The 23,808-nt window shown below is 31.0% G+C and overlaps 1 protein-coding gene across 1 annotated transcript in view; it reads left to right on the plus strand.

The window, feature by feature from the left end:
- LOC142233969 (LITAF domain-containing protein) overlaps positions 1-22,412 on the plus strand; it is a 43,901-nt gene extending 21,489 nt beyond the window's left edge. Inside the window, exons 2-3 of the mRNA XM_075305035.1 lie at positions 18,090-18,613; positions 21,453-22,412. Coding sequence (XP_075161150.1) covers positions 18,321-18,613; positions 21,453-21,558 — 399 coding nt within the window. The 5' untranslated portion in view covers positions 18,090-18,320 and the 3' untranslated portion in view covers positions 21,559-22,412. The remainder of the gene's footprint in view (positions 1-18,089; positions 18,614-21,452) is intronic.
- Positions 22,413-23,808: the final 1,396 nt, after the last annotated feature.

Consider the following 23,808-nt stretch of genomic DNA (forward strand, 5'->3'; position numbering starts at 1 on the left):
AAACAGCATATTTGTATTACAGAAAAAGATGCGAAGAACTCAAAAATTTCGTGGAAGAGAAAATTATGAGAGGGAATGAGCACAATCTTCTTTGAGGATTCTTCCAAGCATATACTATTTTTGGACTCAAAATGCTTCCAAACATATAATATGCTCACATAAAACAAACATATTAATGTTTCGCAGTATCCAATAATATATGTGCTTCCTGCAAAATATGTTTGGAACATATGTTAGAGAAGCGATTTTTTTTGAGGGTGTAGTATTCAATGTGTTTTGAATGATAATCCAGTGCGAAAAAAATCGTTCCACAATTATTCAGTCCTTCCAAGATGTTTTTCTTGATTTTTCTCTCTTCCAAGGAAGATGGTTTGAACGAGTCCTAAAGTGTACCACTTGAATATTTTGTCTCTGATCAAAAATCTTACATAAAAATTGAAAATCCATAAGAAATTAAACAAATAAAATTGAGAGTCGCATCCTAAATCAGGAAATATAATTTTATGTAAAAGACAAAGATCACCATGGACCGGAGTTCAAACTGCCATCAATTGTATGTGATTTAAAACAGAGAATAAAAATTAGATAAATGAAATTTTTAAAATGTTGCCTTTTGTTCCAACGGAGAATGTAACCACACACTATCCGCTTTGTAAACCAGCACAGTTTACTCTTTCAAAAGGTTTTTTTTGCGTGTATGATGCGGGTTCATGACTATGTTGTCTGAAGTACATTCGATACGTACCTTAGTATATGTTAAAGCCTCTTAATTGAGATATTTTTTATAAGCCTCTTAATTGAGATATTTTTTTAATAAAGATTTAACTTTCATGTCAATTGTTTAGTGTACATTGAATGAATAGATTTTTTCTCAGATAGAATATGTTAGACTAGCGAAAAGTTATTTCCTTAAAAATGAACTTATGTGCTCTTTAACGATATACTCCATAAAAAAGAGAATTTGATTTGTTTAAAATTTCGTTTGTCAGAAAATATGTTTCAGAGAATATCCATTCTTGTGGCAACTATTTTCATTAAAAATAATTGTAATTTTACTTTTGGTTGATTTTATTAAAATTTCCTAACCAATTCTAGAAATTTGGGTTCCAAGAAATATGTACGATATTGGCTAAACATTCACCAAACAATGTAATCATTGATTTTTGGTTTTTATTCTTTATTTCCCATCGAAACTATATTCAATGATGAATGAGACCATGCTGTGCTGGGAATTGCCATTATAGCCAATGATGACGACACATACTGAATGAATCATAGGAAAAACAAACTCATAAACAGAACTCGTATTTTTGTGTTTTTTAGTGAAAAAGTTTTTCATTTTCTCTTTATAGATTTGCTAGCTTTTGATTGTTGAAATAGAAAAATGTTCACCTTGACTAATGAAATATATAACATATTTTTAGTAAAAGAAAGATATACTATGTACGTATCGATGTGTATCCGTCTATAAATGTTCATTCATCCATTCAATGTTATGTTTTTTTTTTTCGTTGGCGCTTTTAAATATTTGGAAATTTAATGCAAGACATGAATTAAATATAATTTTTTTCGGGGTCAATATATACATTTTCAAACGCATGATCTAAATAAAATAATGCTTTATTTACGATAATTGCATTTTAAATAAACATCCCAGCAAAAAAATTTGGAAGTTCTTCCAAAGGCACAACTTTAAAAGCACTTCCAGAAGATGCACTCCCAATGATGTTCTTTATTTTAACTACCCAGGAAGTTCTTTTAATTCAATTTTTTTAACTTGTTTTTTTTCATACTTTTAATGGGTAATTTTAAAATCTTTTGTTTCAAATAGGTTAAAACCAGAGTAAGAATTCATAAAATGAATCATTTAAATTTTGTCGTAAAAAATGCTAAATCCAATCTGAAAAAAATGTGAATTTTTGAAAATATTTGGGGTCAAACGTTTCCGACAAGCGTTAGAATCTATTAAAAATTATAACAAAATTATAAAAATTATTTATTTGACAAAATATCACAGAATTTTTTAATTTACATCCAAAACATTGAATTCGGATCACACCTAAAGAAGTGATGCAAATTAAGTGCAGCGGCTGGAGGACTTCCGTCCTATGACAAACCCATGTTAAATTCATCTCCTCTGCGTCAAGTTTGCACTACTTCCGGATCCAAAAAGAACATTTTCATTACTTTTTTGGCGACGCTTTTTTTGCTGGGATCTTAATAAAAACGGAATCCCTAATTGAATTTGATGTTTCGTGAAAGGTCCTTAATGAGAGAACACAGAAATGCTTCACGTTAACTAAAGAAAAGTTTTTAAAACTGAAATAGTTTAGTTAAATTCTTATGTGCTATACTACACCGAAAAAAAGTGAACTGTTTTATAGGAAGAATGAATTACCTCGCAAGAAAATTGAACTAAATTTTACTCCACATTTTGAGATTTCCATAAAGCGCTGTTAAAACCAGGAAATTTTAATGCCCTGTTGTACTTTTTAACTGCTGTTCACGAAATTACATCATTTCATAGAAGAAAAAATTAACTAAAAGTAAAGAAGAAAATCATTGGCGCCAAATCATGACCATTTTAACCATACAGTAGTTCATTCTTACTATTTTTGGGAATCGTACGAAAATCTTCTTTTGCTTTAGTTCATATTGAACTTATGTGTGCGGTCATTGAACTTTATACTCACGTTTAGTTCATACAATTTTTGAGACATACCTAAAAAAAGAAAGATTTCATTAAGCTGTGGAAATTTTCGATAAAAATAATAAAATTCAACTACAAGCAAATAAATTTTTTCCAATAAAAATAAGTTAAATTTAGCGTTAGTTTAACTACGGAAATTTTTTTCTGTGTGTAAAATATAATACTTAGCACATTGTTTTGTTTATAAAGGAGGTAAAAAGAGTTACGATCCCCCTTCCCAAAAAATGGAAAGTACTTCAAATTGCACACCCTGAAAAAAGTGACCCCGTCTTTAAGTTAAAATGAACTCATTGTGAAGAAAGTTGAACTTCGTATAGCGCCAAAGACATTTTTATTTATTTGAACGATATGATTTCATATATGGAATGATTTTATTGGACTTTTTTCATTCATTTGGACAAATCTTACATATTTGTGGTAAACCTTTTACTTCAAAATTAGAACTGCTTACCTTCGTTTTTAAATACAATTTTATGTATTTATATAAGCAATTTTTTCTTCAATAAAAGACATGTTTTATTAATATATTAAATATATTTATTTAGAATCAACAGCATCGACTGGCCTTGAAATATTAAAACACATTTTTGTTCTTCTTCTAGTACCTTCCACTTTGAATAAGTTGCTGCCTAGCAATTTTGTCCACCTTTTACAATTTCAATACCTACAAATATAAATAAAAAAATCCTAAACCAATTTTTCACAAAAGGTTAGCGTCACTGAATATTACCTGATAATTGAAGATTCCAAAATGAAGTCGAATGAAGGGGTTGTTATTCTGCTGGTGTTTTCTTTTTTTATAAAACAATTTTCAAAAAAACGAAAATTGTTCTCGCTAATGTAAAATAACAAATATTTTATAAATTTTATTTTTTTTCTATTATATTATTTTACTATATTCTTTTTCAACAATCTCTCCGTATAAGATAACAACGCGATTCGAACTTAAAAAACAACCCACGCGCAAACATATCGATGACAGGTATCGATTAAAGATAGATAAAAGAAATGTAGGAAATTTTCCTATATTCTAACAAGTGTGTTTCCTTAAGTTTTGAAAGGATTGAATACTTCTTAGTACGAATGAACTAAAACATTTTTCTATTCCAAGTCTTATTCGTATGTATGATAACCTTTCTATAATAAAGGAAGTCAGAATTATAATTGTATAGGAAATTTTACTAAATTTGAGGAAACTTGGTTTTAGTTCGGTTTTTGTTTATTTTTACGAATGCTTTGTTATCAGTGAATACAATTTTCTTGTTCAGTAGTAAATTCTTATACCCAGCGAAGAAAACAGTATTAGTAAAATTCTATGCCTTATTCTAGTTAATGAACTATTCCCAACTGCTTTCAGTTTAGGATTTTTTTACTGAAACAAGTAAATTTTATTATTTCACACGAAAATTTAACTGAATGGAAATAAAATGGCTAAACTAAATTGATTAAAATTTTTTCCTTTAGTTTCGAAGACACTTTTTTCTGGGTGCAGGGAACGGAGACGAAGATTCCTACTCTTTTGGATATTTGGGGGCTCACTCTTGACCGACTTATTAAGAGATCAAGATCAAGAGATCAAGATTAAGTTCTCTCTCAGAAACATTTTGATACTCAATTGTCTGACATTAGTACCTTTCAACCTCCTTGCTCCAATATTCGAAGGTATACTTTAAAACCTGATTTGCGGGGAACGCAATATAGGGAGGTCAATCAAGTATGTTTAATTTCTGGGTAATCACCATGTCCCTTATTCGGCCTTAAACGTGGTCGTATTGTAATAAATATTTTCTTGGTAACAGGACGGGATGGGGAGCCTACCCGTTGCTCAAATTTTTTTTAAGCACATATACGTGTGAAGATGAAATTTTTAAACAAAAATGTTTGATGTTTGAACCGATAATTTTGATTCCAAAAATTATAATTGATACCTCTCCCCTTGCCCAAATATTTGGAAAAATAACCAGTATTATCCAACATACTTCAAACTTCCATGGAACATAGTCTATAATTTGGAAAAATTTGGAAAGTTGCATTTCAAAATATATACAACTTATATGCACCAACATAACAAGTTTGTACTTACTTATAATATTAAATAAATGTGCTTACTTATTAATATTAAATAAATTTGCCTGCCAGTATAAGTTATTTTCTAGAATCCTTATGATTAGTTTAAGCTCTCGCCTCTTACACGTAACATACGTGAACTCTACTTCAATATTTCAAAAATGCAAATGAAATTAAATAGAAAAGACCCTACCACAACCCATGGAGCATCCCATCAGTTATTGCGCACTTTAACGAGTTATTATGACTGAAGATTGTCACATTGTTTTCACTTTTACAATGGAAACGTCCAGTAAAATTGCTGCTGGAAAAAGGACATCATGTAATTTTCAAAGAGTGCTCGCGCGGATGTAATAATTGATTGCAACAAAGAATTGCTTTTGCATATTTTATAAAGTTGTAAAACTGGAACGCGGTCAACCAGGACAAATGCATAAATCAGACACCATGTCCGGGTTTGTAAATGGCTATCATAAAACATCACAGGATACTATAGAAGACAATAGCTGTGACTGCTTATTTAGTGTCGTCGCCCACGCCCTAGCGTATCATGGAGAAAGTCCTGGCAATATGCCACTAAGTACTACAGTCATTTTTCCCCAGGCAGTGGTGTCAGACACAAAGGGACTTGCAAAAATGCAGTATAACAGCATTTTACTCAATGCGCAAGGAATGCAACCCCCATGAAACATTCACATAAACAGACACAAATGTATTTTCACACGACCGCAATTTTTTATCTTAAGTCGTGAGATTGCACTATTCCAGTGCAAAAGTCAAATTTTTGCTAAGTCTTAAGCCAACTATTGATTTTTACTATACACAGCAAAAAAAAAGGACCTACAGGAGAAAAAATTAACAACAACTTCTAAGAAAATTTGATGGACTACTTTTTTTTAAACACAATGTTCGTAACATACATCGAAGAACAATATTGTCATGAGAATGATTTCTTGTAAAATAATCATTCGAATTTTGCTTAGAATAGAAATACGCATCCAAGAAATACTTTTTTCCGCAATTTCGGCAATCCAAATTGACGTTAACACTTTTTCGGACTTTGAAAAAAATTAATTCAATTTTGTTTCCTAGTATGGAGTACGCAAAACTCAAATTTTTAAAAGATGATTGTGTCTTAAATGTGTCCTTACTTCAAGTCTACGCTTCTTTGGCTTGACATCAATAACAAAATCATTAGTGCAAATACAAAATCCTTGGAACCGGATAAACTTTTATTAATTTTCTATAAGAATTGTTGGCAAAAGTAATATAGTAAAATAATATAATAAATAACAAATAAAATATTTGTTATTTTAAATTAGGGAGAAAATTTTCGGTTTTTTTCAAAATTATTGAACATAAATAACAAACAATAATAATGTTCGTGATGTTGTATAAAGAAAGAAAACAGCAACAGAATAATAACCCCTTCATTCGTCTTCATTTTGGAATCGTCAATTATCAGGTAACATTCACACAGTGACGCTAATCTTTTGTGAAAAAATTGGTTTATAATTGTTTATATCTGTAGGTATTGAAATTGTAACAGGAGGACAAAGTCGTTACGTAGCATATTATTAAAAGTGAAAGGAACAAGAAGAAGAAAAGCATTACGTTTTACAGTTGGTAACTTTATATGGAAATTGGAAATAGTGGAATAATAAACTAATATTTCAAGGCCAGTCGATGCTGTTAATTCTTAATAAATATATTTAGTATAACATATTAATAAAACATGTTTTTTATTGAAGAAAACAAATGCCTAAAGGGTGATACGGTCAAAATTTGTTCAATATAAACTTGACGTATTTCTTTCAATTTTGCATTTAAAACACCTGAACACCCCTCATTTTGAAGGTGTGTCTAGAATGTTGCTCCTATTCTGATTTTGGAATTCACTCTTCAGTTGTCAAAATGCCGTCCAAGCAAGAAGAGCAGCGTATCAAAATTTTGCTCGCGCATCGCGAAAATCCGAGCTACTCGCACGCAAAGCTGGCAAAATCGCTAAAAGTTGCCAAATCAACCGTTACAAATGTAATTAAAGTGTTTGGGGAACGTTTGTCGACAGCCAGGAAGTCTGGATCGGGGGGAAATCGAAAACCGGAAGCCGCTGAGACGACAAAGAGAGTTGCCGGTAGTTTCAAGCGAAACCCTAACATCTCTCTCCGAGATGCCGCAAATAAGCTGGGTGTATCGTCCACAACCGTGCATCGAGCCAAAAAACGAGCCGGACTATCGACTTACAAGAAGGTAGTGACTCCAAATCACGATGATAAACAAAATACGACGGCCAAAGCGATATCCCGGAGGCTGTACACGACGATGCTGACGAAGTTTGACTGCGTGGTAATGGACGACGAAACGTACGTCAAAGCCGACTACAAGCAGCTTCCGGGACAGGAGTTTTATACGGCAAAAGGAAGGGGAAAGGTAGCAGATATTTTCAAGCACATAAAACTGTCAAAGTTCGCAAATAAATATCTGGTTTGGCAAGCCATCTGTACCTGTGGCTTGAAAAGCAGAATTTTCATAGCTTCCGGGACTGTCAACCAAGAAATTTACGTGAAAGAGTGTTTGAATAAACGTCTGCTGCCTTTCCTGAAGAAACACGGTTGTTCCGTACTGTTTTGGCCGGATTTGGCATCTTGCCATTACGGTAAAAAGGCCATGGAGTGGTACGCCGCCAACAACGTGCAGGTGGTTCCCAAGGACAAGAACCCTCCCAACACGCCAGAGCTCCGCCCAATTGAGAAATACTGGGTTATTGTCAAGCGGAACCTAAAGAAGACCAAAAAACTGCTAAGGACGAGCAGCAGTTCAAGGCAAACTGGCTTTCTGCGGCGAAGAAGGTGGACAAGGTGGCTGTACAAAATCTGATGGCAGGTGTCAAGCGTGAGGCCCGGCAATTCGGATTTGGAAAGGCGAAAGCCTAACTGAATATTTTTCCTGAATTTTATACTAGTTGAACTTGAAAAAGAAATTTAATTTGATTTTTTAAATAAACGATTTCACCGATTTACACGCGTTTTCCCTTGACCAAATTTTGACCGTATCACCCTTTATATAAATAAATAAAACTGTATTTAAAAACGAAGGTAAGCAGCTCTAATTTGGAAGTAAAAGGTTTACCACAAATATGTAAGATTTGTCCAAATAAATGAAAAAAGTTCAATAAAATCATTCCATATATGAATTCAATTCACTTAAATTTTTTCATTCTGTAGTATAGTGGTACATAAATATAGGAAAATGTTAACTAATATATGGAATGCATTCTACCTAATTTCTACGAAAATCACATCGTTCAAACAAATAAAACTGTTTTTGGCACTATACGAAGTTCAACTTTCTTCATTGAGGCGTTATGACCCTATTTCACGGTATAGATCCTTGATATTTGGGATATCATTTGATGATATGATTAATATAAGATCACTTGTATTCCTTCACAAAATAATCAACTCGGGTCAACCACGGTATTTATATGACAAGCTTCGTTCTAATAGATCGACCAGGGTTAAAAAAATGTTCCAATGCGGTATCGAAGCCTAGTCTCTGAGTGGCATTTCTTTGTTTACACCATACGTCTCTGGAATAATCTACCTAATAATTTGCAGTAAACTAACAATACAATGAAATTAAAAAAAATAATAATTTTTGCTCATTACCAGTCTTTGCAAACTAATTAATCCAGTTATCACTCATTTTTTAACTGTTTTGTTTTTATTTTTTACTTGATACTTTAAATTTATTCATTTAATAATTATTTTGTTATAAACACACAAATGTTAAAAAAATTTTTTTTTTTCAATTTATTAAACCTTTCAATTTAACTTAATTTTTAACATATTTTCATTTTTATCAAGATTTTGTAATCATTTCATTATGTTTTAATATAAATTATTATTATCATGATTCATTTTTGCTTTTTAAATTTATAACGGATATTGTTTTTTTTTTGTACTTTAATTATAAGACTTTAATCTTGTTGTACAGGATATTCTTAAATAAATAAATAGTACATCTAAAATTCCTCACAACTAAAATTTTGTGTACGCGGAAATTCTAAATTTCATAATTTTACAATAGTATAGTGTGGGACTTCACCACCGCTCCATATCTGATTTTGTATCCATGTAATGAATGTTTATAGATAAAGGGTGAGGAGAATATATAAACCAGAATTTCAAGTGTGACTTAATTTACGACATTATTTGAATTAACAGCACACAATATGAAGAAGGTGTGAATGAAAATATTTTCAATGCAATTTATCAACAGCTATTAAAATCTATTCAAAAACATGTAATAAAGCATTAAAGACGAGCAGAGTTAACAGTATGTTGCCCTACTCCTTCCCACAGTGGTGCCAGGTAGTGATGCTATAGATAAAGTAAAGTGAATTTGTTTGCAAAATGAAAATTATTTTTATGAACTATTTTGTGGGAAATACAAATTTAGTAAATCATTATTTGCGTACACAAAAAATTACTATATCCAAGGAAATGTTCTCATATTTATTCAAATTTTTTTAACTAAAACATAATGATTTCTTTGAACTCAAATAGTGTTAAACTGGCTTTAGTACCCTGGAGGATTCACTTTTGATGAGTGAATGTTTTTCCAATCCTCGAAAAATGTCTAATACACCCGCCTCAAACATGTTTCAAGAGAATAATGATATTCTTGACGGGACGGTCAAGCATGTTCATGTTTGGCGAGAAAACAATATTTTTGCGACAAATATAATATTGATCTCTTTAAACATTTTTGAGGTGATCATGTACCATCTCTGCGTGTAGTCCCTTTTCGGTACAACCATCGGCGACTTCTTCGATTTAACTTTTATCCCCTCAAACAAATCGAAACGCTTTGGCCGGTATGGACTCGTGATAATAGACAGAAATAACATGCAGCCAAATGAGGCGAATAAGGGGGTTGTGAAAAAATATTGGCACAATTCTTGGCGAAATTTTCACGAAAAACAAGAGCATTGGAAACGGCACATTATCGTGATGTAAACGCCAAGAGTTGTTGTCAAAATGCTTTTCGCAGATCCTTCTGATATATCGACTATTCAGTCCATTACCACAGTGGTAAACTTCTCTTTTATCACCGAGTGCTGCTCGATTCCATGTTTAGCTCAAGGACAAGAGACCTACTATTTTATTTTAGAGAAGCTATGAAACACTCAGAAATGCCACCAGCATTACTGAGAGGGGATAATGCACAAACATTTTGGTGATAGGTCTAAACTGGGGTTGACCCCATGACCTTTTGTATGCAAGACCATTGCACCACGCTAGTTCCAGATGTCATTGACGGTCCTACGAATTCACTCACTTTAGCGTAGCTAGACAATTTTCCTAAAAATTAATGGACTGAAGTTATAGGTTCAATTAATGTTTTATTTTATAAAAGTTAGACTTCAACTTAACTAAACAACTAGACAATATATAATAAAGCAACTAAAAGTAGTTCCACACTTTATTCCAGCAAAAAAAAAATGGGAGTTGTTATAGTTATTATATTTGTTATATTTGTTTCAAATAGGATAAAAAAGTAAGAATTAATAAAATGATACAAATTCCATTCTAGAAAAATTGCGAATTTTGGAAAATATGTTCGGTCAAACGTTCCCATTTCCCATTATTTATTTGGGAAAATATCACAAAATTTTTTAATTCACACAGAATGCGGATCACACCTTAAGAAGTGATGCAAATTCAGTGCAACGGTTGTTGAAATAATGGGCAGACGTCCTATGACATTTCCATCTTAAATTCATCGCTTCTGCGCCAATATTGCACCATTTCCGAACACAAAAAGAACAGTTTCACTACTTTAAGATATTCATTTATGAAAGATTAGTTTTAATATCAGTTACTATTTTTTAATTAAATCCATTAAAACTCTGACTAAACAAAATAATAAAGGTGTTTTAGTTATTAAACTAAACATACATTTAGGAACTTAAATCACTTATGTTATAATAATTCACTTATATAAAAATAAAACTATATATTTCGGCAACTGCTACTATGAAAGTCTTTATCGGAACTTTGTGCAGTTGTATTTACTTTTTTAAAATTATATAAAAGTAATGGAAAATCGTAAATAGGTTTTCAAATTCTGGTGGGGAGGCTAAAATTTTTCTGTGGGGGTCTAAGCCCCCTGCCCAGAGGCCTTCCTACGCTTATGCCAACCCAAGGAAAACGGTCCAACTCGAAATGTAAAGCCCGCGAAGTTTAAATTGAAAATTCTCCAAACTTTTTACACTGCCTGATAGTAGTGTAAGATGCAATGTAAAAAAAAAATGCATTTATCATATACCATCTATAAACAATGCATAAAAAAAACATTTTGCAAGGTCTATGAACGATGCTAAAATCACGAAAGTTGTTACCAACCTACATTCAGTCAAGCTCTTCTTGCTTGGGTGTTAAATTTCTAGATGTCTTGAAATTTTTAGGAAATGAGTAACTTACAAGACAGTAGTGGGTTGACCAACATTTTGTCGCTTAGCATCATTAACATTCGCAATTCCAGCATGGTGTCAGCCAAGTAGAAAAAGACAAATATAGGGGGGGAATATCATGAAACGAAAGCAGCATTTCTCTCAGGGCATAGCTGTGCACTACATTGTCTCTGAAAGAAATCTACGTGACTTACTTTGAACTATGAATGGAATCATAGTCCGTTTACATAGTCATAGGGTAGACAATCTTTCAAGTACAATGAATGTGCATTGTTTGTATTAACTAGGAGTACATGTCACCTTAGAAATAATATACACCAAAAAAAAAAAAATTAACAAGTAGCAAAGATTAACAAATATAAAACGTCTTTCAAGAATTAATTTTAAAGGCATAATTTGTACTAGAAGTCGATTTTCAATTTAGAATTTTAAGTTGCTCCTAACACTTTTATGAAGGAATTCGATATCACACCATAAATTAAGATTTGTTTCCCAATATTATGTATACAAACCCTAAATTTAAAATTTCGTCACAAATGTATCCCTAGTGTAATTTCTCTCTTCTTTGGTCGGAATCAAATTTTTAAAGACAAGTTCTTTCAAACTGGCTATGCGCTTTTTCAGTATATGCAGTTTTCTTGAGTTATGTTGTTTCTTAGTTTTCTCAAGACTTGTTTCTTAGTTTTCTCAAGTCTTGTTTCTTAGTTTTCTCAAGACTTGGTACTACATTTCTAAGTTTTTACTTGACCACTGGATATTTAAGAGTCGTTGGCTAGGGTCATGAAAGTCAAAAATAAAAGCCAATTTTTTTACAATCTTTGAACTTTTGAATTTCATGAAAATCGAGTTATTCAAACTCAACCAATCGACTTACTCGACACTTTCAAAAGTCGTAAAACCAAAATTTTAATCTTCCCATATTTAACTAAATAAAGTATTCTTTTCTCTGTGCGTGTTACATATACAAACTGAAAACTATATTTGGAAGTAAAATAATTCTCCTGCACTGAAAAAACTATCGTCCTAAGGCCAAAGATTTCTTGACCTTAAAATACGAATACGTTTTCTACTTAGCATAGAAGACGCATTTCTCTTATATAAAGGGTTTCCTTTCCATAAACTTTTAAATGAAGTCGGCTTGTCCTTATAATTAAGTGGTTCGACTTAAAAATGGGTATTTTAACATGAAAGAAAATTTTGTTTAACTAAGGTCAACTTGGGTTTAATAATTGTATTTTTTTTTCAAAATTAATAAAATGCCTTCAAATCTGTTGTCTTTTTGCATCTTGAAACGTAGCATTATTTCTACTTGAAGTCGAGTCGAGTCTAAATACGGAAATCCAAGTTTACGTTAACACGTTTTTAAAGGTCTTTGATAGCACATGAAGAAAAAAACAAATAAAATCAAATTTGTGTCCTAGTATCAATTGTGTCTTAAAAGTATCCTTACTTCAAGTCTCCGCTTTTTTGGCTCGGAGTCAAAGTGTAAAGACAAAATCTTTGAATCGGAGAAGTTTTTTTTCGGTGTGTGTTTGTCGTCCACTAACATTTGTTTGACGTAAGCAAAGATATGTAAATACCATTCGTTCATTTGTCCAACACAGAAGTTATGATGTAAAATTTCATAGTTTGTATTCATATAATCGACTTACGTGAGAAGATGGAACTCTTCCATTGCCAACATCCCAAGTCGTAAGTAAAATCACCAACGTCCCACCCACCTTAACGCACTCAATCAATGCATCTTGATTTATAAAATCATCATTATTATCTTCATTATGTGGTATAATTCATTATGTAGTGGGTGGTCACGGTGGCAAATGACAATAGTAGCTCCTAGCTGGATGTGACTATTATGTGAAAAATTCACAAACACATTTTGCTTCAAGTATATATATTTTCAGGATTGTTGAAAACAAAATATAATAATTTTTAATTTGTTAGCTGTTTAATAGTTTTTAGTGACACACTTTAATAATATTTTATATACAAAAATAATAATATTATATGCATACTTGTGTTTTCTATTAAATTCTTTGTCAACTTTAAAACAAATTAATATTTTCTATCTTTTAAGTATTTTTATATTTTATCAAATAATTATGAAATGTTCAATCATATTGTAGTACAGTCTATAAGTTCATATTTGTTGTACTATTATGCCAATAAATAAATAAATGAAAAATGAAATAATGTTTGTATTGTTCAAACATATTATGTTTCATACATATACACTGGTAGATAAAACTTTTAATTAATTTTTTTGTGTGTATATATTTTTAAGGCGCCAATTGGTTACTTCCAGTCTTTACTTGCAGCATATATGGTTGCATCCAAACATATTATATTTACAAAAATGTTATGTCCCAAAAATAATATGTTCTATCATATTAACAAATATTACCCTAACGTGTTATTCTAGTTTATGAACATTATATGCTTGCACTTAAAAATATTGTGTTAAAAAATTTGAGTTTCAAACATATAATTTTTACACCCAAACATATGAAAAAAAAGTCTGTTTCGTCCGTGCATTTAAATTCTATATCAAGATTTTTTCTGTATTTTGGATTCCTGGATAATTAGATACTTTCTTTATGACAAACATATTTTAAAGAATCAACTCGACCTTAGAATCTTTTATTTTTTCCTATGAAATAAACGTGCCTCGATATTGATATTGGATAAACATTTTCTTCTAATTTCAAAGTCAAAATAAATGCAAACCTATATCAATATCAAGGTAAGATTATTTTAGTGCGTGTAGATAATAAACATTCCTAGAAAGTAGATCAAATCGTAACAATTGCTCTGAAAAAAGCGTATGGTGTTACAAAGATTTTTACTTTATTTTGTTTTGTTTGTATTTTCTTTTTTATTATTAACAACATATATGAAGTTTTAATAAAATATTAAGTGTTAAATAAAATATTAAATAAACAAAATATTAATGGTTATTTTAACTTCGCTTTAATGGTATTTGGTATTGATTCCGAGCCAAAGAAGAGGGGAATTACTCAAAGAAAACATTTAACGCTCAATTCACTCCTAATTTTATGTTTAGTGTACTTGATACTGGAAAACAAATCTTAATGTATATAAAAGTTGTCTTTCATATCCAAAACTTAAAATTCAAACTATCTTTGAAACACATAAAACGCATTTGTATTTTTTGCCTACGTTAATATATTTTCAGCCTAGGTTCAATCAAACCATTTCATATTAATTTAATTAAAATTTTCAAAGCAAAAACTTTTTTTTTTCAGTGTATGTATATAGAAATTCATTGTATTATACTTTAAGTCTTGAAAAATAATTATATTGAACCATATTCTATTTCCATACAAAGATAAGAGCTTACGTAGTCATGGACATATTTAAGTTCTTTCCTAATTGAGTAATTGTACACCCAGAAAAAAGTGACCCCTTCTTTAAGTTAAAATGAACTCATTGTGAAGAAAGTTGAACTTCGTATAGCGCCAAAGACATTTTTATTTGTTTGAACGATGTGATTTTCGTAGAAATTAGGACTAATGCATTCCATATATTAGTTAACATTTTCCTATATTTACATACCACTATACTACAGAATGAAAAAATTTAACTAATTTGAATTCATATATGGAATGATTTTATTGAAATTTTTTCATTCATTTCGACAAATCTTACACATTTGTGGTAAAACTTTTACTTCATAATTAGAACTGCTTACCTTCGTTTTTAAATACAATTTTATTTATTTCTATAAGCAATTTTTTCTTCAATAAAAGACATGTTTTATTAATATATTGAATATATTTATTAAGAATCAACAGCATCGAATCTCTTTGAAATAGTAGTTTATTATTCCACTATTTCCAATTTCCGTGTGATATTATCAACTGTAAAACGCACTTTTTCTTCTTCTTGTACTTTTCACTTTTAATAAGTTGCTGCCTAACGATTTTGTCATCCTTTTACAATTTCAATACCTACAAATATAAAAAATCATAAAACATTTTTGTTGCAAAAGGTTAGCGTCACTGAATATTACCTGATAATTGAAGATTCCGAAATGAAGACAAATGAAAGGGTTGTTATTCTGCTGGTGTTTTCTTTCTTTATACACTATCACGAACATTGATAGATTTATTTAAAAAACGAAAATTTTTCTCACTAATTTAAAATAACAAATATTTTATATATTTTATTTGTTATTTATTATATTATTTTACCATATTATTTTTTAACAATCTCTCCGTATACCAAAACAACGCGATTCCAACTAAAAAAACAACCGACGCGCAAATATATCGATTACACCCACGCGCAAACACATCGATTACGATGACAGGTATCGATTACAGGTAGACAATAGAAATTTAGGAAAATTTCCTATATTCTAACAAGTGTGTTTCCTTAAGTTTTGAAAGGATTGCATACTTCTTAGTACGAATGAACTAAAATATTTTTCTATGTGTTCGTATGTATGAAAAACTTTCTATTATAAAGGAAGTCGCAATTATCATTTTATAGGAAATTTTACTAATTTTGAGGAAACTTGGTTTTAGTTCGGTTTTTGTTTATTTTTACGAATGCTTTGTTATCGGTGAATAAAATTTTCTTTTTCAGTAGTAAATTCTTATACCCAGCGAAGAAAATAGTATGGGTAAAATTCCATGCCTTATTCTAGTTACGGCCATTTTCATGTAGCTCCGTTAGGCTTTAACTGCCAGTTAGCAGAAAGTAAATTGCAAATATCTTCTCTCCAGTTAACTTTAACTGAAGAATTTTCGTCAGTTAAGTTCCTAACTGACATATGGAATATATATGCAAGATGACAGCTTCTTCCATAATACAGTTTAAAAGTTGGTTAGTTAACGGAACACTAACGGAGCTTTATGAAAATGAGGGTTAATGAACTAATCCTAACTGCTTACAGTTTAGGATTTTTTTACTGAAACGAGTAAATTTTATTATTTTTCACAAAAATTTACCTTAATGGAAATAAAATGGATAAACTATATTGATGAAAATTTTTTCCTTTAGTTTCGAAGGCACTTTTTTCTGGGTGTATAAGCTTCTGTATACATATTGAATAAATTATATTATAAATTACGTTATGTCTTTATTTAACCGTAGCACTTTTATTTATATAAAAGGGCTAGAAGATGATGAAACATTATAGGGAATTATCCTTTCTCATGTATTTACACATACACAGTTTATTCGTTGATTATACACTAGAAAAAATAGTGACATATGCATCTACCCTGAAAAAATTATTGTCGTGAACAGAATTCTTATCCTTATTTCCTTGATACAGCATATTTCTCCTTGACTAAAAGTTGATAAACTTTTCAATGTAACAGTTTGTAAAGTTAAGGTGAGTATTAAGTTCGAGTTTAGCCGCTAAATTTCACTAAAGTGAAAACTAAATCAGTAAAAAAAACATAAACTTATACATATTCGTTGCAGATTTCATTATAACTTGATGGGGAATATCCCAAAGCAAATTTTCACAAAGTTTGTATTCCTTAAAATGAATTATTAAAGAAAAGTAATCGTGAAAAAATTACGATTTTAGCGGCTAAACTCGAACTTAATACCACCCTTTCTTCGGGAAGCCTTTTTTCAGTGTAAGGAAGAAAGAACTTTTTTCCTCTTGTTTACTGTTGTTACTATAATAAAAAATGATAAGGGAGCTTACTCTTCTCTACAACCAGAGAAGGAAAATTATCACCTAACCCAGCAAAACACCTTTTACCAATTACGAGTATATCCTGCGCAAAATGAAGTAACCACACATTTGAGGAAAGTACTTCGGTACAAGCACACCAGTAGCCGCATAATAAGTACTTCGTCGCAAGCATACAAATTCATCAAAAATAATAGCTTTACCATAATATACTCAAAAAAGCGGGCCTGTTGCTCTCATTTCTATTCATAGATTTTATTCTCTCGTATAGTTACAGTAGGTAACCATTAAAAACAGTTAGTAAAAACACCATACTTTCGTTTTCTTATGAACAATAAAAGCCTATAAGAAAAAAACGCAAACAATTGTGAAATTTTCAGAGTTTCTTATATCTGTTATCTACTGTTGTTTGTATTCTCGGTCTTTTTCTTTCTCTCTTTTTACCTCTGTTAAAATTTTAAAAATCTCAACGAAGGCAGTAGGAACCGAACCTAATCCACGGCATGGATGTATTCAATGATGTAATTTTGCAATATAAATGACTAAGAAAACAAGGGTATGTTTTATTGGCATAATAAGCTGTATTTTTTTTAATGCGATTTGAAATTACTTTTCGCTACCCTTAATGATGATTATTCTGAAAAATTCAAACAAATTTCAAGAAAAAAACTTAAAAAAATCAATTTAGAAACCATGTTTTCTGAAAGTTTCCAAAATATTTCATAAGAATATGGGAAAAATTCCTAAGTCTTTTGCTTGTAAAATCTCTTAAGGTGATTCGGAATCATTTACAATATCCCCGCAAAAAAGCGTCGCCAGAAAAAGTAGTCAAATGTTCTTTTTGGATCCGGAAGTGGTGCAAATTTGGCGCAGAAGCGATGAATGTAACATGGGCTCGTCATAGGACAGATGTCTACCATTTCAACAGGCGTTGCACTGAATTTCATTCACTTCTTAAGGTGTGATCCGAATTCAGTGTTTTTAATGTAAATTAAAAAATTTTTTAACTGTATGGTTAAAATAAAGAATATCTTGGGAGGACTTTTAAAGATGTGACTTTAGAAGAACTTCCATATTTTTTGTTGGGTTTTATATAAAATATTGGGTTTACCATTTCATTATCATTTAATTTTTTTTCCTTTTCCCTTTTATTGCAGTACGACTTTAAAACCATAACGACGAGAGTCCAATATAGAAGGAACACGAATTTGCATTTCTCGCCGTTTCGAAGAACCCTGCACTGTATTTAATCAACATACCATATCTTACAATCATACAACCTATATTCCAGAACTGAAGATTAGTGGAAAAGAAACAAAAACAGAACAGTCCGTATACAGAAAATATTAACGCTAGGCAACAACAAACCTTAAAGGAGCTCTAGCAACATGAGTAAAGCCACAGGTCCTACACCACCACAATATACTTACGTTCCGCCACCATCAGCACCACCTTCATACCAGGAGGCTGTGGGTGGTGTTAAACCAGTGGGCCCATTTACACCCGTTGTACCACCAACGGCAGCGACAACAAATGCCACCATTGTTACCACAGTTGTACCAATTGGACGTACTGCCACACATATGATATGCCCCTCGTGTCATGCTGAAATTGAGACGACAACACGTACTGAACCTGGAATGATAGCATATTTATCTGGTTTTGTGATTGCATTACTAGGGTAAGTTCCAAGATATGATGATGATGATGCATGTACGCATATGTAGAGTTCCAAGCACCATAGTTACAATGCATTGATTTGAACACGTGTATGACACGTGTTCGAAACCCCGTGGCACCAACATAGATTATAAACCTAAGCCCCATTGATTATAGGGAAATTTGTATTTCCAACAAACCTATTCACAGACTAGTTACCCGTACAGTATTGCTCTTAATTTGTATAGGAATTCAGTTTGATTACGAAGATGCTTCTGTATAAATGCACCAAGGTGGATAATTTTTCCAATGGGTGACATGAGAAATCTGTTTGTAACATATGGCGTCCATATGAGACTTTCGGTGTCCGTAATGCAACGTTTCAATTCTACACTCAAAGAAAAGTTTATTGGGATCCAAAGATTTTGACCTTCCCTTTAGGATTTTGGTATTGATTCCGAGCCAAAAATGCGGCTTCTTTAAAATAAAGAAATTTTTTAGCGACCTATCTGGCTTTAAATCTAGGACCAATAAAATTCAAATTCCATTCTCTTTTCGCGGTTTATTAAGTAAGGTACTCACGTACAAACAAATGCCAGTTTAATAATCCATATTATAACGGATACTTCAAAGTAAAAAAATGTTTTTTTTGTTTTAATTCCAAAAAAACTTTAAACCAAATACACTAAATCCTCAAAATAAGTCTTAGCCTATATTTGAAGCGTTTTTATCTTAAATCTAAAGTTTCAATATTTCATTTAAGGACAATTTCTTTAAATCAAAAATGTGTTTCTATACTTCAAGGCAAATTAGCCTTAGTTCAAAGACATGCGACTTTAACGAAGGGACGCAAATTTACAAAATTTGTGTCCTAAATTTAATGAAAAAAAATTTGTAGCAGAGATTATAAACTTTATTTTAATTAAAATTTCATTATTTTAAATAAAGTTGTCCTTAATATTATGTAAATTTCGCATCCTAAAATTAAGGTTGCTTAATCTTTAATATCACGTAAATATTTTTTTCAGTGTAGGTACTGACGAGACTCTTGTGATATATCTGTCCGATTTGTCTGTAAATATAGCTTTCTGGTAGATTTATGGGTTGAGTCGTCTCAATTCTGCCTCCGTGGCCTCTATATCATCACTTTCATCGCTGAATATATCCTTCTGGTCCCCAACCTCCTCGTGATTTAACTATATAAAATATCACAATGGACGGAATAGACTAAGTGAGCCTGAAAATAAACCGGTCTCCCACTTTAACCTAACTATATAAAATGGTGTCTATTAGTTTTAAACACTCCTTTTCGGAAGACGGGAGAGATTAAACTCCCACGATTCTCCACATATTCCTCAATCATTCTTGTAAAAAAGATTACCTTCCACATTTGTAAATTTTCTTTTCACTTGTCACATTTTCGGCAACTGCGTGGACCCGCCTTGTATACACATTGTCATGGGTTCAAGTCTATTTTTGAAATAAATTTAGTTTATATGTATAAATGGATTTATTTGTACACTCATAGAAAAAGTCTGCTACAAACAGCAGTCGATATCTACTGTATTTTTGTACTTCAGGGCCTAATGAACAATTTATAAAATTTTTAGGTTATAAATTTTTCCCCAAAGAATATTTAAGAACCAAAAGTAGTTTTTGGTATATTTTTGTACTGTAATATACTTACAAGCTCCTAAATACGATCAGCAAACATTTTGTTTGCTGTTATGTCTCAATTCGATAAATATTCAGATGTTTGGTCAAATACTATAGATATTCATAAAATATTGTTTTAATTATGTTAGGATAGCTCCTAAGTTGACATGTTTATTTGTTTTAGCCAAAATAAAACATGTTTTAGTGTAATCGAGCTTAAAAACTAGCAGGAAATGTTTGCTATTTCAGCAAACAGTGACTGCAGTCCCTTTTTCAGCAGACTTTCTGCTGCTTTAACAGACTTTTCTGCTGTCCCTACTAACAAATTTCTTTGGGTGTAATGTAAATTTAGTGTAGAAGTGTGAAACATAAATATTACTGTGCTGCTGTTTTGACAACGGATTACTTTATCATTAGCTCCGTTCGAGTACCAGATAATTTTTGATAATTATCACAAATTTTTACTGGAAGTCGTTCGTTTACTCCAAAAAGCCTGCAAAAGAGAGTCAGAGAGAGATACAATTTGACATTTGAGATGCAGAAAAGTAGCAAATTTTTGCTGGAGATTTTTTCCCAGTAAAAACTTGCAAGAGTTGGCACATAATTACCAGCCGCTGTTTAGTCATAAACAACTCGTACATGCAATATATTTCAGAGTGTCAATTAGAAGTGTAGTAAAAATTATGAATATGTTTGTTATTTATTATTATAGGTTTAAATGCTGTAAATTGGTTTATGGTTAATTGTTACCGGAATGCGTTCGCGTATATTTCTGCTAATTTTAGTAAAAAGAATAAAATCCATTTTTACTCTCTTGCAAGTTTTTACTGGAAAAGTACGCAATTAGACCTATTGTCAGACACCGTCTGTTCTCCGATGGACACCATGCTGATTAACTTTCAAGAACGGATCGTTTTAAACTGTGAACATCGTTCATGATTTCTATGCCGATGTAGTGAAATTTTTGGGTTTAAAAATTTTACCAAAACAAAAAAAAAATTTTTTGTAAATGTATATTAGGAATAGCTTTAGAATTTGTTATTTTATATAACAAAGCTGCGTCCCATAAATGTCTACTATCCCCATTGTTCTTAGATTGAAACCTTATCTGTTATAATGGTGAAGTAAGTCATAAATACTTACTTCTCCATTGGAGATGTATTTTATAAAATTACAAATTTATATTAATTTCAATTATCTTTCAGATGTTGGCTTGGCTGCTGTTTGATACCCTGCTGCATCGATGATTGTATGGATGTCCATCACACATGTCCCAATTGCAAGGCCTATTTGGGACGTTATCGACGATAAATATTGTCAAAGATTCATTTTAGTAGTACATGGAGGAAAATAAACAATCACACATTACATACAAAACACAGCTCTTTCATATGAAAACTATCTATGGATAATGCTTAGAAGGTTAATTAAAGCTATACATCACAATTAAAACTAAAAGGCTTCAAATAGCAAAAATGGAGCAAAATGGAACAGTCTAATTTTCTTACGAAAACTGAAAACTGAAAACTTTTTTTTAATTTTAAAAATGAACCTAATATTCTGTATAGTTTATTAACAAAAAAATACTTGGAATCCTTGAATTTTTTTATTTTGCTCAAACTACAATTTTGGCTTATATTTTTTACAAAAAAATATTTTCCAAATCGTTTAACACAAAATTTTATATTCAACAAAATGTCTATTAAAATATTTAATTTATTAACAATTTGGTTTAATATATAAAACCCAAAGGTTTTTATATATATGATTCAATTAAAGTTTAAATAAATAACTTATATTTTTAAGACGTGTTCAAAACAAATAAAACTAAATAAACCGATAAGAATTAAAAATATAAATAAAACAAATAAAATGTTAACAATATATACATACAAATATATAATAAAATATGTAATGCATCTTATATTACCTAGCACAGATGCAAATAATTTCTCGGAAAAAAATCTACATAACCAAGAAATTTTTAACAAACAATGAATGCATGTATTCTCTGTTTTTCGATATTATTATTATAATAAAATAAAAAGCGAGTATACCTATAATAAAATTAAATACTTCACGAATGTAGTATTGAAGATGATATTGATTTTTTCTTAAAAAATATGTAAACTTTTTATGTACAATAAATGTAATAAAATTCTAAATTTTCCGAGTTTCTTATCTAGAATAATAATAATAGAACTATATTAATAAAATCTGAGACATTCGTCCCTTGGTCTTTAGTTGCCTAAATTCATACAGAGACAATTATTGGTATACTCTTACAACAGTCAACAGGTGGCATCGTCCGCCGGACTATTATAATATCGCTATAGCCATCAATAATGAAAAAATAGTATTCAAATTGAAATTAGAAAATAGATTCATTCTGGTTTTCCTTAAAATCCCCAAAGTATGTAAGGAGATATCGTGTTTAAACATTTCTTGGATTCGCTTCTATTCTACATGCAAGACAAGTTCAAAGAAGGACTGTATCGGCCGATCTGATCCATTGATTAAAAACCTTGAGCATATAGATGCCATAAGATACGGATCTAGTGGCATTCTAGCTTAGACCCATGGTTTATATCGGTATAGATTTCGATATTATATGTAACGACAAAATAAGATATAGTATTCTTGTAGAACCCTATGCTCCCAAGTAAAAGAATGAAGGAAAAAATGTTTTGATATAACCCTCATGTAGACCGATCTCCACGTTGCCGCCGCAGACTTTGGTTTTAGAATATCTAAAAGTCTAAACAGATTTGCATGAATTGCGGAATTTTAGGTAAGGTTAGGTGGCAGCCCGATGTATCAGGCTTACTTAGACTATTCAGTCCATTGTGATACCACAGTGGTGTCAAATTGCGGAATTTGGTGTTCTACTATACACATGAGATATGTTTTTTTTTTTACTACTTCTTGAGTTCTTAGGAAGACATCGCCTTTTTGGAACTGCTACCTTAAATTTTTTGATCAAAGTTTTTTTCCAAACGTTTGACTTTTTATATTCCAAAACGACAAATTTATTGTATAAGCCGTGTATAATGGCAGATAATCTGACAAGTTGTAATCAATTTAAGACGAAAAGAAATAATAAAAGTCCGGACCGACTCTATTATATACTCCATAATATAGCCAGATTTCCGAAATGGTTCAAGCTAGAGGGGCCACGTTGTGCAAAAAAGATAAAGGATAGGTTTATATAGATTTATCACAAAGTGCAGTCGATCTGACAAAAACTTCCCCCTGATTACAAAACCATTAACAAATACATATTGTGAACTCAATATTAGTGACAAAATATAGAAGATACTGAAATCTTTACAATGTTTGCGCAATATCGATCTTATTTATTTAGGATTAATCAAATATATATTTGAGGTACATATAAAGCTGATCCGATTTTAACGATTTTTTCCACTGAGTTATACCAATTTTATACATCCTAGGTCTCGCCAAGATGGGTTTCAAATTGTGAGTAATATCTGAATAAATTGTAGCTACATTCCTCTCAATGGAGAGGAAGCGCAACATCGAAATTTTAGAACGGATCCA

This window comes from Haematobia irritans, chromosome 4 (assembly GCF_050003625.1).
Source record: "Haematobia irritans isolate KBUSLIRL chromosome 4, ASM5000362v1, whole genome shotgun sequence".
Classification (NCBI taxonomy): domain Eukaryota; kingdom Metazoa; phylum Arthropoda; class Insecta; order Diptera; family Muscidae; genus Haematobia; species Haematobia irritans.